Here is a 19,901-nt window from a genome sequence, read left to right on the forward strand (position 1 = left end):
AATTTCTTCCACGAGCGTCGACCAATTTTTTTTTTTCTGGCACGATGTCAACAAATTTTCATTTGAACAAAAGGATTTCTATTGTATATAGACGAAAATGGTTTGGGCGAAAACATATATGGAAGAAATGTACAGTGCAACCTACAAGAACATGGGCATTCGATGTGCCAAAAATGTAGCAATCCATCTATTGCTAGAAAATACCTACGAGAACAATCTCGTGCCAGATATTTCCAATGTGGACTATCTAGCAAACAACAAAGGTAGAACAACCCTACAACCTCTAGAAGGTCTTCCAACTTTTGTAGACGATTTGTATGTATATGGCTATTTGCGACAAAAAGAGTGTATGTATGTCGGTGGAAAATTGCTGTGTGGCAACGACGGATCCGCAAAAAGAATTGTATCTAGAATTTCGACTGCAATATGTGGACTTGTGGAAAAACAAAGTATACAAACTGCCATATCGCAGACAATATCTATGCAGGCAGACTCCAAATCTAGCACAATACGCAGTACAGTACAAAGAATAGAAAAAGACACGAATGCAAAAGCAAGAAAACGTTGGGAGACTATATATGCAAACGAAAAGCCATATGGTATATTTGTTGCAAAAATTGATGTGTCCGAAATTGCAATACAAGACCTACACAAAATATTGCCAATGCTAGAAGAACAGCTGCTAGGACATGGGTATGGTATATATTCTATAGACTATACAAGAGATTTTTCTGGTACACTCGATAGACAAACACTAGTAGACTATCTTGTAGAAGAACTAGACTATAGAGGACAAGGCGACTTTGCAAGTGCTATTGCTTGCGATGCACCAACAATACTAGACAATACAGATAGTGTTGGCAAACATGTATGTACATGGATATCCAAACACAATGGCTATACAATGCGAACAAAACTATACAACAAAATAGTATCCAATTTCGAGGCAGGAGAAGTACGAGAACAATTTGGTGGACATCTAGCAGACTATGTAGACTGTCCAAACGAGCATCTTCGAAAAACATTCTTGCATCCAGATGTACAAAAGAGAGGCTGCACTAGAATAGAAGTATCTTTGTATGCTTGTAGCAATCGTACTCCAGAAAAAGGAGACGAACTAGTGGAAAACGTATTGGAGATAGTTTCGCCACAAGATAGACAACTGTTTGTAGAACAACCAGCAACCCAACAATGGCAGAATATTGCAAGCGTTCTAGATCGTTGTTTTGTTCTTGGCGATAGACCAAATTCCACAATATATGTATGTTGGTATGCACATACTAGAACAAAGAGAATATCTGGCATTCGTGTATCTCCAACAGCCGCAACAGTGGAAGACGACAAAAAATGGAATATCGCTGTAGAATGGGCTATATGCGATTTTGGATTTCGCAATTGTCCTATCTTCCACATCGATATTCTAGCTGCAGACAACGATGGTATACAATACACCAAACTACGTTGCTACACAAAAAATGCAAAAACAATACTAGCAGCATGTAGGAGACCAGTACAAATACACAAAGATGCACCAAGTCCATATATTCTTCTTCCACCAACAAATATAGTAGAATGGGAATGGCGTACACACAAATGTAGTACTATTGGAAAAGAGAAATCTGCATACAGTGTTGTGGAAGTTCCACACAGCAGAGAGTTCTCCACTCTATCCACCCGAAATCGAGAAAAAAGACTACAAGACATAGAAGAGTGTATGGCAGTAGAAAATTGGAAAAAAGATGCATGGAACTATCTAGAACAAAAGCAAATAGAATACCAACAGAATATAGAACATAGAAAACAAGAGCTGGAACAAATACAAGAGTATATACTAGAAAACGAGAGACTCCTTGCTATTTCGAATAGTGTTCGAGAAGTTGTAGAAACAATCCTTTCCAAACAAGAAACCAAAAAAGTGGCAAATATAGCAGACAAAGATAGAATATGGTCCATACTCGGCTATAGGTTGCAAAAAGACAAGACAAATAGAGAATACTATAGAATAGTACTTGGAGCAAAAGATACAGAAGACGTTGTTGCTGTATGGTCGACCAATGGACTACAAAAGTTGTTGTCTGCTGCAGAAAAGTATGTGGAAAAGAAAAAAGACAAATTCGAAAGAGAGCTGTGTTGGTTTCCAAGAGAGGCATGGGAAATAGGATTTTGTAGACCTATCCAATACAACAGCAAACTAGAAAAAAGTAGAAATGGACTAGATATTCGTATACAACCAGCCAAAGAGTTCTACAAAGACAAAGAGACTATACGTTGGAATCCTATAGACGTTGTAGTAGCACCCGACCTTGTAGAACTTCCATCTCTACAAGAAATAGCACTAGAGAAAGAATACGACAAACTAGAAATAGATACAAAACGAGAACTACAGGAAACAGTTGCACCAAATTCGAAGCAACAAATACGAACACTAGACATGCCACCTGGTACCTACATTTGCAAAAAATATGCAACTACAATGTACAGAGGAAACAACCGAACTGTACTATTTCTAGTCCCCAAAGGAGACGACGGAGAACCTACTACAGACGAAGAACATCCAGTATATGGACATTTCCTGGAGAAAGAAATAGAACGCATTGGTGGAACACTATACAAAACAAAAAGTCCACTACTGTGCTATATTGGAGTAGAAAAAACAACTCCACAACGCAAAAAAGATAGAATAGTATCTATTGTGGCAACAACCTGCGAAGATTGTACAGACTAGCATATTCTTCCACCTGGCAGACAAACATAGTATTTCCCACAATATGCAACTGCATATCGTTTCTTGTTGTATTTTCCAAGAATGTGTGGTGCTGGATCTACATGCTCTGCAGCATATTGTTCTATTTCTCCATCGTTTTCTGTGGAGAAACACATTTTTTGTGCACTATTGTTGTAGCGCTGTTCTTCTTTTGCAAATTCTTCGAAGTCGAAGTGTGGAAAGTGTGGTGGATCGAATAGGATAGGCATTTTCTATATATACAATATATACAATATATACAAATAGAAAAATATCCCAATACAAAACATACTACACCCACGAATTGCAGACAAATAGTACAATAGATTCTATGCTCTCCTATTCCATTTCGAAATAGTTTCTAGACGTTGTTGGAATTTCTCCAGGTGTCTTCTTTGCAGGATGGACAAATTGTCGATCTTCTTCGGGTATGTAGCTGCAACAATCGTACAATACACGCTTCTTTGTAGCTTTCCATGTTTTGTACAACAACTGGAGAAGAAGGAAATAGAGACCAAATCGACCCTAGGTAGTACAAGTCTACCACTTTGTACAGAGTGGAAAAAAATACTAGAAATAGAACCAGGACAATATATTTGTAGAAAGTATGCTGAAGGCGAATATCGCAAAAAAGAGAAGTATATCTTGTACATTGTTCCAACAGACCACAATGGTATTCCATCTACAGACATAGAAATGCCAGTACACGGCTATTTTCTCGAAAAAGAGATAGAACGGTATGGTGGCAGAGAAATGCTGGAAAAGACGAAACAACCAATGTTGTGTAGAGTAGGAGGAGAGAAGACAAATCCACAAAAAAAGAAAGATAGACTATTCTATATAGTAGCATCTATCGAAGAAAACTAGAATATACGGCCACACTGGTAGCAGAGATATGGTTCGCCACAATAGGCAACAGCGAGAAGTTTCTCTTTTTTCTTTCTAGGACATTCTCCCAATATACGAGGAACAGGATCTGTATGTGTTTTTGCTAGTTCTACTACCTTTCTATCCATATCGGCTGGAGAGAATTGTATACTGTCTGTATACTCTTTTTTTGCTTTCGAAAACTCTTCGAAGTCGAATCTTGGAGAACAAGGTGGATCAAATACTATTGGCATTGTCCTATATATACAATATATACAATATACAAATAGAAAAATATACTACATCCACGAATTGCACACAATAGACTCTATGCTATCCTATTCCATTTCGAAAGGGTTTCTAGACTTTGTTGGGATTGTTTCTTTGGCAATATCTCCAGATGTCTTCTTTGGGAGATGGACAAATTGTCGATCTTCTTCGGGTATGTTCCAAACACCATTTTTCTTTGTAGCTTTCCATGTTTTGTACAATATAGAACCAACTGCAAGTGCAATTGGTAGAATATAGCATGCAGTGTTGTATACACAAACGCTATTTTGTATCTGTTCCAACAAAGATTTGGACTCTTCCACTACGTCTTCTCGTATTTGTTCTACAATGTTGTCCTCTTCCTCTACATCCAACAAAGATAGTATTTCTATGGACATATCTTTGCTTTCTTGTAGTAGAATATTGTTTTGTTCTATGCCAGTATCTATATTTTGCAACAGTTTGTACAAATCGTCTATGCTTTTCTTTTCTGCATTGTCCTGCACTACAGGCAGAACACTGTCTGTATCCTTGTTTGTATTTTCCGGTACTACAGGCAAAACATTTTTGTTCTTTGCCTCTCGCCATATTTTGTACAATCTATTTGTACCAATACCAAATTTCTTTTTGGCATCCTCTGCAGACATTCTGCCATGCAGAGATTCTATTTCTTCTATTTCTTCGTGCGACAAATCTTTCTTCCGTGGCATATTCCTATATTTTCCTACCCACATTTGTCCAAAAGACTAGGAAATACCAGGATTCCTGGAAAAACTAGGAAAATGCTATGCAATTGCAATACATCCTAGGAAAGTGCTGTGCAATGCTATACAAATGCTATACAAATGCTATACAATGCTATACAAATGCTATGCAATTGCAATACATCCTAGGAAAGTGCGAAGCAATTGCAATACATCCTAGGAAAGTGCGAAGCATTTGTATAGCATTGTTTGCCAACACTATCTGTATTGTCTAGTATTGTTGGTGCATCGCAAGCAATAGCACTTGCAAAGTCGCCTTGTCCTCTATAGTCTAGTTCTTCTACAAGATAGTCTACTAGTGTTTGTCTATCGAGTGTACCAGAAAAATCTCTTGTATAGTCTATAGAATATATACCATACCCATGTCCTAGCAGCTGTTCTTCTAGCATTGGCAATATTTTGTGTAGGTCTTGTATTGCAATTTCGGACACATCAATTTTTGCAACAAATATACCATATGGCTTTTCGTTTGCATATATAGTCTCCCAACGTTTTCTTGCTTTTGCATTCGTGTCTTTTTCTATTCTTTGTACTGTACTGCGTATTGTGCTAGATTTGGAGTCTGCCTGCATAGATATTGTCTGCGATATGGCAGTTTGTATACTTTGTTTTTCCACAAGTCCACATATTGCAGTCGAAATTCTAGATACAATTCTTTTTGCGGATCCGTCGTTGCCACACAGCAATTTTCCACCGACATACATACACTCTTTTTGTCGCAAATAGCCATATACATACAAATCGTCTACAAAAGTTGGAAGACCTTCTAGAGGTTGTAGGGTTGTTCTACCTTTGTTGTTTGCTAGATAGTCCACATTGGAAATATCTGGCACGAGATTGTTCTCGTAGGTATTTTCTAGCAATAGATGGATTGCTACATTTTTGGCACATCGAATGCCCATGTTCTTGTAGGTTGCACTGTACATTTCTTCCATATATGTTTTCGCCCAAACTATTTTCGTCTATATACAATAGAAATCCTTTTGTTCAAATGGAAATTTGTTGGCATCGTGCCAGAAAAAAAATTGGTCGACGCTCGTGGAAGAAATTGGCTATGTTCCAATATTGGTGGAAAAAAAAAATTGGCTGTGGTCCAGACTTTGTGCAGTGGAACTCGCCGAAAATCAATTCACCCTAACTTTTTTCCCGCTCTAGTTAACTTGGGGGTACTCACAAATGTTATGTGGAAAAGGCATTATTTTTTCTATATATACAATATAATCTTTTCTCTAATAGGGTGATCACAATCTTCGCGCGCGGGTGGGAAGATACGCGGAGGCAGGCTGTGCGCGGGACCACTCTCCCGTTCCCACTACACACGCCGTGCGGTCGCTTGCCAGCACACACACACGGGGAACGGGGTGACCGTTTCGCTCCCCATACACATAACTGGTTATAACTGGTTTTAACTAGATTTTTTTTTTTTTATGCTTGAGGGCGGTATTGCGCGGTTTTGGGCTGGGGTCGGTTGTATATAGAACCCCCATGACCGTTTCGCTCCCCCATATCCAACCATCATTTTTTTTTTTTTTATCTTGTGATTTGGCTCTCCATACACATATAACTTGTTTTAACTATATATTTTTTTTTATGCTTGAGGGTCATATTACTCCAATATACACAGGTTTTGGTTAAATTTTTTTTATGCTTGAGGGCCTTAACACAAGCTAATACGCCCAAAAAAGTTGTATATAGAACCCCCATCTCTTATACTACTGTGTACGTGTTTGTGTGTGCCTGTTAATCCAACAGTTGGAGACGTGAATTGCCTCACCAGTGTGTGTATGTGTTTGTGTGTGCCTGTTAATCCAACAGTTGGAGACGTGAATTGCCTCACCAGTGTGTGTACGTGTTTGTGTGTGCCTGTTAATCCAACAGTTGGAGACGTGAATTGCCTCACCAGTGTGTGTACGTGTTTGTGTGTGCATGTTAATCCAACAGTTGGAGACGTGAATTGCCTCACCAGTGTGTGTACGTGTTTGTGTGTGCATGTTAATCCAACAGTTGGAGACGTGAATTGCCTCACCAGTGTGTGTATGTGTTTGTGTGTGCCTGTTAATCCAACAGTTGGAGACGTGAATTGCCTCACCAGTGTGTGTACGTGTTTGTGTGTGCATGTTAATCCAACAGTTGGAGACGTGAATTGCCTCACCAGTGTGTGTACGTGTTTTTATTCAGACGGATGCCCAGAATAAAGAGCGAAGGGGAGGTACGGAAAAGCAAACGCTACGTGAAGGCCAAGTTGAACAAGACACAGAGTGCCCCAGTCTTGCCTCGACCTCAGGAGGAATCCCCGGCCGAACAACTACAACGACGACGGCAGAAACACATTGAGTAAGGAAACAAGGATTTTGTTGTTTTTGTGTGTGTGCGTTTGTGTGTGTGTACGTGTGTCTGTGTGTGTCTGTGCGTGTGGTGTGGTGTGTATATGTGTGTGTTTTTAAGAAAATTGTTTCAACACAGTAGGGTCCACTCGCAATACAGTATCTCTGGCACCAGTGTATAAATCAAAATATTCGTCTGTTTTGTGTGTGTCTTGAATATGTAAAATGTTCCTGCAACTGTCCTCATTTATCTGATTGCCTGTCTGTTTTGTGTGTGTCTTGAATATGTAAAGTGTTCATGCAACTGTCCTCATTTATCTGATTGCCTGTCTGTTTTGTGTGTGTCTTGAATATGTAAAGTGTTCATGCAACTGTCCTCATTTATCTGATTGCCTGTCTGGTTTGTTTGTGTGTGTGTGTGTGTGTGTGTGTGTGTGTGTGTGTGTGTGTGCTTGACTGACTGACTGTGTTAGACCTGTACCAACGACGTAACCCGAATCAGTTAACACAATAAGTTGAGTGCGATTTGTTGCACCTTCCTTACAGAATTTGATATATTTTTCATTTAGACTATAATTATAGGTATTCAAAACAAAGAATAATTCCCAGGTTCATTAATTTTTGAAACCAAAGATAAAACTCGATGGTAATTAAACATGTTTTGAGAAATTTTAATTATGCAAGTTCATTTTAGATAAAATTTTGACATCTATTTAAATCGCATAGTTCCTCATGTTTCAGTGCAGAAAAAACGACTATTCATGTTTTGATTGAATGACTTATGCATGAAATAGACAGATGATGCTTAGTGTTAATGCTGATGTTTTTTCTTCTTCTTCTTCTCCCCTTCCTCCTCCATGTTCTTCACGCCGCCTCCTTCACCACCTTCTTCTTCTCCTCCTCCTACTACTTGTTCTTCTCAGAAACTCCACCCTTCCAGACGAGGAACAGGTGTTCCAGAAAGGCCGACGCTCCATGCCAGGAAGCATGAACCGTGAGTGTGCACGTTTTCACTGAACAGTCCCAGTCCTTGGGATCTTTTCTTCTCTTGCTACAGTTTAAAAAGAGCAATCCTCTCTCTCTTCTGTTATCTTCTCAACAAACACCCACGCACAGGCACATGTACACACGCGCGCTCACATACACTCACGCAGACACACATGCAAGCGCGCGCACTCTTGTAAACGGAACTACCTAAACAATCTACAAAAATTAATGGAAAAAATCAAAGCAAAATCAGTATATAACGTGCAATATAATTTTCTGATTTGTAAATAGTTGCCGAGTTTCACAATGCACACAAATAAATGTAATTATTGCATGAATTTCAAATTCGTTGAGCAGATTCTGAATCGCAAAATCAAATTTCTGCGCCCATAATCATCATTTTCTTATGCCTTCAAAAAGGGCACATACTTGATAGTGGTATTAAATTGGGTTAATGTTTGGAACTAAACTGTGTTTGTTCTACCATTCAGTAAAAATCCCCACTCCCCTTCAGAATTTGATTTTGTCAAATGATTAATTTGCTGCTGAATTTGCTGGCTTCTTTTATGTCAGACTGCTTTTGAATGATGTTAATGTGTGCATGGATTGTGATTTTATCACTTCCTCGATTTGTAATCGCCGATTTTGTTAGTGCGTTGCATTTTCTTTCCCTTTTTTAATGACCGATATTTGTTTGGCAAACGGTCATGTTGGAAAGCTTCAGCTAGCAGAGGGAGAAGCCATACAAACATTGACTGGAATGGTTTAAATGAAAATTCCACTGGGTGAAACTGCATCTACCTCTTCGAAATTTGGCGTCCAATTTTAGCAAAGAAAAGAGACTTGTGTTTTCCGAAATTTATCACTTTGTTGTTGTTTTTTTGTCGTTGTTTCTGTTTTTTTGGCTTCGTTTTGTTTAGTTTTTGTTTTCCTGTATCATCTTTCTTTCATTCAGATCTTTCTTTGTTCTTTTGTTAAGTCTTTATTAATTGATTTTTTGGGTTTTGTTTTCTCTTTCCGTTTTTTTTTTTACCTTGCTTTCTTTTCTTTATATGTGTCTTTCCTTCTTTTGTTTTTTTCTACCTTGCTTTCTTTTCTTTATATGTGTCTTTCCTTCTTTTGTTTTTTTCTACCTTGCTTTCTTTTCTTTATATGTGTCTTTCCTTCTTTTGCTTTTTCTACGTGCTCTGTGCTGAACTGAACATTGTTTGTTTTATGTTTAACAAAGCAATAGGAAATCTCTTCATCTAATGTATCACCATGAAGTTCTCCAAAGTGAGTGATTTTTTTTTACACATCAAAAAACTTACTATTTTCGTGCCGTGCCTTCTATGTTTAACAAAACAATAAGAAATCCCTCATGTAATGTGTTACCGTAAAGTTCTCCAAAGTCAGTGTAAGTTTACGCATTAACAACAACAAAAAAACATGCTAGTATTTTCGTGTATGACGGTTGAGATTGACTTGCCTCAGGATTTAGTGACATCCTGGAGGAAGAAAGCCTCTCAGAGGGCACTTTGGAAGGAGACTCTGGCAGTTCCACTGCCCGTGAGGAGGAGGAAGAGGAGGAGAAGGATTATAACACATGCACAGAAGAGGAAATGTCCCTTCTCTGTGAACGGGGTAAACTCGTGGTTTAGCTTTGAGCAGGTTCCCCGTGTGTTCTTTTCTTAGCGTTGCCGACTTTGCACTTCACTTCATTCTCAATCTTTTTTATTTTCTTCTTCTTTCCAAGTGTTTTTTTTTTCATTTGCGATTTGAGTGCTGAAAGATTGTCCGCTACCCTGTGAGTGCTTAGACATTTTTGCTGTTTGGTTGCTTTGACTTTTTTTGCTGTTTGAGTGCAGTACACAGTTCACTTCCTGAGTGCTATGATTTTCCTCTTTTTTTTTCTTTTTTTCTTTTTTTCACGGGGTGCTTTTGTATATGAGTGCCGTAGACTTCTTCGTTTGCCTTATTGCTACTGAATCCTGTAAACTGAGTGCCATGTACATCCTTGTGGAGTTCTTTGCACCTCTGTTATCCAGTTGCCGCAGAATTCTAAGTTCTTGAAATTAAATCCCGACATCTTCGTGAATGCTATTGATTTCCACTTAAAAAAACTGACACTAAATATCTACTATCTCACACTGTCGTGTGCCATCGATTTGAGTGCCACATACAATTGTTCCAAACCGGAATTGCCCATTCCAGGAATGCTTATTATGTTCGTTATTTCCCTAGCACCACGATTTCCAGTTTATGAGTGCTAAAAGTTCCACTTCTCTTCTCTCTGAGTGCTAAACATTTCTAGTATCGTGTGAGTTCTGCAGAATTTCGCTGAATGAGTGCTGTTAACATGTACCATGAATTATGTAAATGTCCTTTTCTGATTGCTACACCAGATATTCTGTGACAATAGATTTTTTGTATCTGAATGCTATTGATTCTCAGGATGCGAATGTTGTAGAAGCCCTGTGTGTTAGTGCGATAAAATACTGGGCTTTGATTGCCGTGAAGTTTCCACTTACAGCATTTTAGAGATTCCCAATTTGATTTTCACGGGTGAAGCGCACACAAGAGAATGATAACAGTTCCGTTGTAGTGGCTATGAATGTAACTGATTCGAGATATCTCTCTATACTGTTTTGTTCTTGTTTCTTTCATCCTGTTTTAAACAATGTGATGCCTATGTACACGAAATGCAAACAGGGACAGACAGATAAAGGCTACATCAGTCTTCTCTTCTCGTGTATTATTTGTAGCCATTATAAGTCAGGTTTAAAGTACAGGTCGTGGTAACTTGGTACATGTCAGTGGTAATCTTGCCTAGCTTGCGAATCAACAGCAACAGTTGATCATTTAGAACCGTCTCTTATTCAACGACCCCAAAAAGTTACAATTCAGAATTGAAGAGTTTCCTGCATGATACTTTTCTGGAACAGCAAGGCCTTCTGCGCCCCCCCCCCTTTCCTCCCCCCAGTCACTATATTTGAACTTCTCTCAGTTCCCTTGATCTTCAGCTTGACGCTGCACCATACAGTGACAGGAAGCCTTGAAATAAGACCACAAAATACCACTGTATGGACGAAGCAACAACGTGCCTTTAGCATAGCATAGCATAGCATAGCATGACAGAGCAATGAAACGAGGTCTTGGGAAATCTGATTGGTTGAATTAGAAGATTTGGAGTGAATGGATATCTTTGTGTAGCAGGGAACGCCCAGCACTAGTGAAATTGGGTGGATATCTCAGTGTTAATGGGGAACGCTTTGAACTGGTGGAATGGGTAGATACCTTAGTGTTTGTAGGGAACGCTTAGCTAGTGCATTGTGCGCCTAGTGCTAGCTCGGTTGTGGCTTCACTGGCGGCTTTGCCTCCTGGTTTCATATCAGAACATTTATTCCTCTTTTCCCGTCTTCCGCCTCCTCCGTCGCATCTTCCTCCTCCCCCTCCTTCATTCCTAACTCAGCCAGTCGATAAGAAATGTTGTAATGGGGGTTGATTTTTCACAGTGTTGTTATTTTCGTCATTATTATCTGATGGTGTTTTTTTTTTTTTTAATGATAATGCAAAAATGATTTTGTATTATGATCACAGTACTCAGAAGAAAAAACATACTTTGTTTTCTTTTTTTCTGAAATTGTGTACTTTATTATGTACATGCTGTTTATGTTATCAGACCGCCCGGTCTTTCCCGGACAGTCTTACAAAATGTATTTCAGTGACACTTGCATCACAGAATGTTTAGTGAAGCAAGAGCTGATACTGAAGCCGATTCTTGTAACTATTCATATACGCTGATTATAATACTCAATCGTATGTTTCCACGTTTTTGTGGTCATGAAATCATCCCCCATCTCCACCACAAAGTGTATCATAATTGTGTGATCTAGTATTGTTTTCTTTATACTTCTAATTTATTTCACACAAGAAATTGGTTTCATTGTCTTTTATAAAGTTAAGTTTAAAAGGTAAACTGGACAGTATGGAAAGGATGTTTACATAAACAATATCAGTCCACTCTGTTCTGATGTTCTGTTGCCCTGAAAAATAATAAGGCATGATTACATATTTTTCACAGTGTTTCTGCTTTAAGACTGGTTGGCTGGAATAAGGTTTTGGCGTAAACCTTTCTCATCATATTATGGCTATTTGTATGAATGTTTTTATCTCATTTACTATTAAGACACCAAATTTTCCACACAAAAACTCCAAATCATAATCAGAAACATTTGAATAGAGTCTTTCTCTCTAACAGATCACGGCCCTTTACATGAAAGAAAAAGTTACAGTTTTATTTGCAGGTACTGTTCGTCATGAAATTTGAGCAGCGTTCTCAAGAGGCACTAATGCAATGGATTACATTGGACACTGTGTCCCCAGCTTTCCAATGTGGCACACAGCATTTTCACTTCTAGGCAGGAATCGGTTGAGGCCGAAACATCAGACATTAAATGCAAGGCTTGTAATGGGGTTTGATGCCAGTGTTCTGCCCATGACGTTAATTACACACGCACGCACTCACACACACACACACACACACACACACACACACACACACACACACACACACACACACACACACACGTACGCACGCACGCACGCACGCACACATACGCACGCGCGCGTCAAAGTGAACGGTCTCTGCTCTGATTATAGGACTACTATTACAGTAGAGTAAAACACCTGGTTTCTGAAACCAACCAACATTTTCAGGGTTAAAAGGCTATGTCAGTCTTGAATAAAAGCTCATTTGTGTTCGCACATTTCTTCTGTCATTGCTGCTGTGTGCACATATCAAATGATCGGTATAGGGACAAGCCCGAAGCTTCTGTTTTGGGGTTTGATCCATTATACCTTTTACTTGCCTGTGTGTCAGCGGAATCGGTAGCGTAAGCAGCATTGACTTGAAGTTGTGTACCTTATGTATGAAGAGAGTTACCAGTCTTTGTTGTTTGTCAACCAACCAACCAGCAAAGAAAGAAAGAAGAACACCAAAACAACATCTCCTTTCCAGAGACGTCATACCATGGGAAAGGCCTTCCAACAACTCCCTTCAACGAGTCCGGCTACCACAGCTTTGCGGAGGCCTCTCTGGACCCGAACTCCATGCAGACCTCTCGCTCCAGCCCGCACACCCCCTCGGGTAGAAGACCGGCACCAGAAGACGATGGAAACGTTTTGTCCAGCAACCAACGCTGGGCCCAGTTCAAGAAAAAGCAGCAGATCAGCGAGGAGCAGGACAGGTTCGAACCCGAGCCGCCGGCGGCACCGAACCACAGACCGTCGGCCCGACAGGACCAGAAGAGGGTGGAGCCTGACTCGCCTCCCAGCCACCGGGGAGGAGGGCTGGAGGGGCTGTCCTCGAGGATGGAGCAGCTGAAGGAAGGGGGTCAGGGCGCCCCGAAAAGATCGCAGGTGGGTTTGATGGGTTGGTTGCTGTTGGTGGTTTACGTTTCTTTCTGTCGTGGTGGATTTGTGTTGTGTTGGTGCGGGTAAGTGTGTTGGTCACTGGTATATTTGCGTGGGGGTGGGGGTGGGGGTGGGGGGGGGGGTGAGTTTGTGTGTGTGTGTGTGTGTGTGTGTGTTTTGTGTTGTGTGACTATATTCTGAATGAATGTTATATGTGTATATTCTTGTTCTCACTGTCTTTTCATTACAAGGTGATTTACACATTCAGTCTTCTTCCTCTCTTTCTTCTTCTCCTTCTTGTCCTTCTTCTTCTCCTTCTTCTTTCCCAACTGAAGAGTTGTTGGGGGCATCATATAAGAACTGTTCACCACATTCCTCCAGTCTGTCGATTGTTTTTCAAAGCCTGGGTCTGTGCAAATGCTTTTCACGTCCTTTCACTTGTATATAATTATACTCTTAACCAAGCAAACCACGTGTGTTTTGTCCCGTGCCTTGCGTGGCGGCAGAAGGAGAAGCTGAACCTGGAAGGCTCGGTGAGGGACGCCCTGAAGAACTTCGCCGGCTCCCTGAAGGAGGAGAACGGGGAGCTGCCCCTCCAGGGTCTCCGGCCCAGCGGGGACAGCAGCGGCCTCATCAGCGCCGCCAAGGAGGGACTCAGCCGCTCCAGCAAGCCCGAGGCCTCAGCTCGGGAGTACCAGCCGCCGGAGCCCGAGCCCGAGAAGAAGACGGAGAGCGATATGCAGTGGGAGCGGATCCAGAGGCGGCTCAAGCGCTCCCTGAAGATCAAGGACATGGACTTCACCGACCTGGAGAAGGACGAGGAGGAGGACGTCTTCGCCCCGCCGTCCTTGAACTTTGACCTCTTCGGGGGGAGCATGCCTCCGCCGCCCCCTCCTCCGGGCGGGATGGGGGGCGGCGCTCCCCTGCCCCCACCCCCGCCTCCCATGATGGGGCTGGGAGGTCCGCCGGCCCCTCCGCCACCCCCACCGCCTGGAGCCCCTCCGCCCCCGCCCCCTCCCCTGGGTGGGTCTTCCTCCCTTCCCCCCGCGTCCAACCTGCCGCCACCCCTGGGGGCCAACCTGCCCAAGAAGAAGAAGACGGTGAAGCTCCACTGGAGGGCTCTGCAGTCCGTGGAGCCGGCCCACCACAGCGTGAAGGGCGAGACCGTGTGGAAGGAGTTGCTTCCCATTAACCTGGACGTGGAGAAGATGGAGCACCTGTTTGAGACACGGACCTCGGACTCTAAGCAAAAGGTGAGACTGGTTGTGTGGTCGTTGTTGTTTTTTGGCTGGTAGGTTTTCGCGTCAAGAGTGGTTTGGTTTTGATGCTTCAGAAATCTCCCATGCAGTTGATTTTGTTTGTTTTACTGATACTGAAATCAGCACATTCAATTCTAGTTAGTTGATGGTCTCGTTTTAATAACGGATGCAAAAAGGTCAGATTGATTGGGTTGTTGTTGTCGGTTGGCTGTAGGTTTTCGCGTCAAGAGAGTTTTTTGTTTTGATGCTTCGGAAATCTCCATGCAGTTGATGTTTTTTTGTGTGTGTTTTACTGATACTAAAAGCAGCACATTCATTTCTAGTTGATGGTCTCGTTTTTAATTACGGATGCTTAAATTCGCCATTTAATCTCCGTGCAACTGATGGGTTTGTTTCCATAACTGAAGCAAAGTCAGCAAATTAATCGCCATACCATCGATAGTCTAATTTCCGTAGCTGATTATGCGAAATATGCAGATAAATCTTCATATGAGTGATGAATGACAATTTCGTTTTCTTTATTGCTTTAGCAGATGATGTATAACAGTTTCGTTTTTCATGACTTTTTTCATGATGCAGTTGACATAAAGAAAAGAAGAGGGAAACTAGTAAGGAGAAATAGAAGAAGAAGACTAGAGTACATTCAAGTCATTTGTAAGTGTCAGTTGGAAATGGTGTTCTAGTTACTGTGGTCAGAATCCACACTCAGTGTGCACCAGTTTCACTTTCAGTATCATCAGTGGGCATTACTGCCTTCACATGTGTCCATATGCGTTCCACCCAAAGTGAATAGTAATTCAGTTAATGGAGTTAGTACGATGATTTACGCGACTGATGTACAGAACTGTCCTAATCGTTGTTAGGGAAAATGTACTATCATTTAATAGAATGGCAGATTCTTCATACGAAAGCCAGTCTGGAGTCTCGAAGTAATCATTATTCCTGTATATCTGTATCTTTAAGAGTTTTGAGTGAATGACGATGGCTTTAGTTTTCTGTCCATTACTAAATACAGTAGTGTTTTACTGGGACGGAACAAGCTCAGTGTTTGCATGTTTCGGTGTAAAGCTTAAGCGGGTGTGTTGTGTTCTGCAGTATTCACGATGTCCTGGTCAGTAAAGATTCACTTATGTCACTTAGTAATGATGTTACTTATCTTTGCTTTCATGCAAGCGCTAATTTTACCATTTATTTTAATATGACATTTAGAATGGGATGATTTTGTTTTATAAACAACACGTTTCAATTACGTAATAGGCTCTTGTGGTAGATGCAGTCTGCGTCTCGAACTGAAACTAATTTAATGTCATTAATCGTTGTTTGATTGGTCATATAGCTGGTAAAAAATAACCATGTTTGTTGTATGCAGCTAGATGATTATTTCTTTAATGTAATCGTTTCGTTCTGTTGTGTAGAACTCATTTGCCATGATAAAGCCGAAGATTTGCACATGTAAAACACATCTTTCCATGTTATAACCAGTGTTTTCTACTTGTATAACTTGACATTTAGCCATGTTACAGCCAAACGTTTGACTATGCAGAACTGATCTTATCATGTTATATACAGTTTTGCATATGAACAGCCCTGTTATTACAGTGTTACAATCCCAACTTTGCACATGCAAAATCAATGATCTTGTCATGTTACAATCGGAGTTTTGCACTTGCAGAACTCTCCATCTTTCCATTTTACAAAGTTTTACACATGCTTAACTCATCCTGTTGCCACGTTACAGGTTAACATTTGCATAAGGGGAAGTGATACTGCAATTACAACCAGATGTTGCACATCCAAAATTCATCGTGCAATTTTACAGCAAAATTTATGCACATGTATCTTATCATGTTACAAGAATTGTTTTGCAGCATTTCCCATGATACACTCAACGGCTGTTTTTTTCCCTGCAGATGTGTACATGCATAGTTCTCATATTGCCAAATTGACAGCCACGATTCTGTTTATGTATAGTTCAGCATGTTTCCGTGCCGTGCCGTGCTGTGCCGTGTTAAAGACCCACGTTTCGTTCATGCACAGTTGATTTTGCCATGTTTCACGCCTAGTATGATGCAAGCAGAACTCAGGTCGCAGTGTCCCAGCCACAGACCTGAACCGTCCATGCATCCTTTTTTCAGCACCAGCTTTGTGAATGCAGAGCTGCTTGTGTTGCTGTGTAACCTTGTGAAGCTTTGGACCTTGAAGAGCTCCACATCTATTGTCATGCCTGCTTTGTTGTTTTTTTCTTTCTCTTTTCATGCTGTCGGCGCGCATTCCATCATCTACTCACGACTGACGATGGCTAAATTTGCATGCGGTGTTGTTCGCAACACCCTAATCTGACAGGAAGTGGTAAGAAGTGGGATTGTATACATGTGTCTGTTTTTGTCAGCTGCTGTGTTTGTCCCGTGAATGCCGAGGTCTGTGTTGTGTGTAAGAAAACACAAAGGAAAGAAACTTGACGTATTTCAAATTCAAAGCTTAGATGTTAGAAATGATATATATCAGAAATGAAAATGTATTAACTATATATATATATATATATATATATATATATATATATATATATATATATATATATAGTGAGATAGAATTTGAATAAAGATAAAAGCAACAAATTAAAGAAAAGAAAATCTAAATAGAGTAAAATAGAAATATATACGATTTAGGAATTTTATTACTGTACTGTTTGGAATGAGTGGTTTTGATCAAATGGGTGAATGTTTATGATCTTCAGTTCATGTACTCCGCTTTTTTTTCTTTCATGATAATGATTTCTCTTAAGACTTCACTAATCGTCTGACATTGATAGGCGCTGGTACATATATGTGAGAGAGAGGGGTGAGTGATGCAGTGGATAAAATAAATGTGTGCTTCATCTGTCAGTAATGAGATTAAGTTGATTTTCAAGGAACATTTGTGAGATCTAGATATTCTTTTCCAGTCACTGTGCTTTCTATTATATTGACCTACTTATCTTTCACCACCACCCCTCCACCCACGTCACCTCTTTCCAAGTCCTGACACCCCCTCTCTCCTCCTCGCTCCCCCCTCATCTCCCCTCCACCCCCAAACCCTGTACACAATACAGCGGAAAGATGTACAATAAACATACCTGCATGCACGCGCGCAATCACGCCGCTGTGTTGAGCTTTCTTACTTTAGTTACTGGTTTATATTCATGTTTCCAGCGTTCAGTGATTCTGATCACATTGATTTTTACCTGGCTGCCTTTGGTTTTGTGTGATGATTTTTTTCTCAGAAAGAAACGATTTGGGTTATTCCAGTTTTGACCTCCCCCCCACCTTCATTGCATGAACACACACTTCAAAACATATGCACTTTTTCTTTTTACAAGCATGAAAATCTTGACATGTGAAACATTATTCAAGGCTCTTTTCACATTCATATATTTGATTAGAACGCATTATTCAGTCAGTCCTGGTCTGAACTGAACCTCTCATCTTCCGTTCTAGTTGTACATTCACCATCCTAGTTTGTTTCGGTTTTTTTTCTCTTTTCTTCAGACATGTTTTTCATTATGTTTCACACCTCCTCCTCCTCTTCCATCCTTTTCTGTTCCTCACCCTGCTCCTCCTCCTCTGTCATTTTGTTTTCGTTATTGACGTCCTCGTCGTCATCGTGTCATCACCGTCATCATCATCATCTTCTTCGTGTTACCACCATCCATGGTAACTCGTCCTCGTGTCATCATCTTTATCATCGTCCTCGTGTTATCACCATACATGTAAACTCGTCCTCATGTCATCATCATCACCATCATCCTCATGTTATTACCATTCATGTTAACTGGTCATCATGTCATAATCGACATCATCTTCGTGTTACCATCATATCATGTTAACTCGTCCTCTTGTCATCGTCGTCCTTATATTCTTCTTCTTGATATCATCATCCATCATAACTCGTCCTCGTGTCATCCTCGTCATCATCTTCTTCTTCGTGCTAACATCATTCATGTCAACTCACCCTCGTGTCAAAGACATCATCATCTTCTTCTTCGTGTTTCCATCGTCCATGTTACCTCTTCCTCGTGTCATCATCGACATCATTGTCTTCGTGTGATCGTCATCCATTTTAACTCGCCCTCGTGTCATCGTCAGCGTCATCTTTTTCTTCGTGTTTCCATCGTCCATGTTACCTCTTCCTCGTGTCATCATCGACATCATTGTCTTCGTGTGATCGTCATCCATTTTAACTCGCCCTCGTGTCATCATCGTCAGGTCATCTTTTTCTTCGCGTTATCATCATCCACGTTACCCGTTTTCCTGTCATCATCGACATCATCGTCTTCCTCGTGTTGCCATCGACCATGTTAACTCTTCCTCGTGTTGCCATCGTCCATGTTAACTCTTTCTCGTGTTGCCATCGTCCATGTTAACTCACCCTCATGTCATCATCGACATTATCATCTTCCTCGTGTTGCCATCGTCCACGTTAACTCTTCCTCGTGTCATCATCGATATCATCGTCTTCCTCGTGTTGCCATCGTCCATGTTAACTCACCCTCGTGTCATCATCGACATTATCATCTTCCTCGTGTTGCCATCGTCCATGTTAACTCTTTCTCGTGTCATCATCGACATTATCATCTTCCCCGTGTTGCCATCGTCCATGTTAACTCTTTCTCGTGTCATCATCGACATCATCATCTTCCTCGTGTTATATTCATCAATTTTAACTCGTTCTCGTGTCATCATCATCTTCTTCTTCATGTTACCATCATTCATGTAAACGCGTCTTCCTATCATCACAATGATCATCATCATCGTGCTATTATCATCCATGTTAATTCGTCCTCGTGTCATCATCGCCAAAATCATCATCTTCTTCTTCGTGTTACTATCACCTTTGTTAACTTGTCCTCGTGTCATCATCGCCATCATCATCACCTTCGTATTATCATCTTCCATGATATCTCACCCTCGTGACACCATCGACATCATCGTTTTCGTGTTATCATCATCCATGATAATTCGTCCTCGTATCGTTATCATCGTCATCATCACTATCTTCTTGCTACCATCATCCATGTTAACTCGTCCTCTTGCCATCATCGACATCATCATCTTCATGTTTTCATTATCAGAGTTAACTTGACCTCTTGTCATCATCTTCTTCCTCGTGTATCATCATCCATTATAACTGGTCATCGTGACAACATCGTCATCATCATCTTGTTTGTGTTGTCACCGTTTACCCGATTTCCTGTCATCCTGGTCGTCGTCATCACGTTCATCGTGTTGTTACCATCCACGTTAACCCTTTCTGTATG

The 19,901-nt window shown here is 40.7% G+C and overlaps 1 protein-coding gene across 1 annotated transcript in view; it reads left to right on the forward strand.

Annotated features, from left to right (window-relative positions):
* Nucleotides 1–19,901, forward strand: part of LOC143300337 (FH1/FH2 domain-containing protein 3-like) — a 120,193-nt gene that overhangs the window by 72,324 nt on the left and 27,968 nt on the right. The window contains exons 19-23 of the mRNA XM_076613938.1: nt 6,823–6,978; nt 7,892–7,962; nt 9,429–9,578; nt 12,955–13,355; nt 13,856–14,602. Coding sequence (XP_076470053.1) covers nt 6,823–6,978; nt 7,892–7,962; nt 9,429–9,578; nt 12,955–13,355; nt 13,856–14,602 — 1,525 coding nt within the window. The remainder of the gene's footprint in view (nt 1–6,822; nt 6,979–7,891; nt 7,963–9,428; nt 9,579–12,954; nt 13,356–13,855; nt 14,603–19,901) is intronic.

The sequence above is a fragment of the Babylonia areolata genome, chromosome 26 (genome assembly GCF_041734735.1).
Source record: "Babylonia areolata isolate BAREFJ2019XMU chromosome 26, ASM4173473v1, whole genome shotgun sequence".
NCBI lineage: Eukaryota > Metazoa > Mollusca > Gastropoda > Neogastropoda > Buccinidae > Babylonia > Babylonia areolata.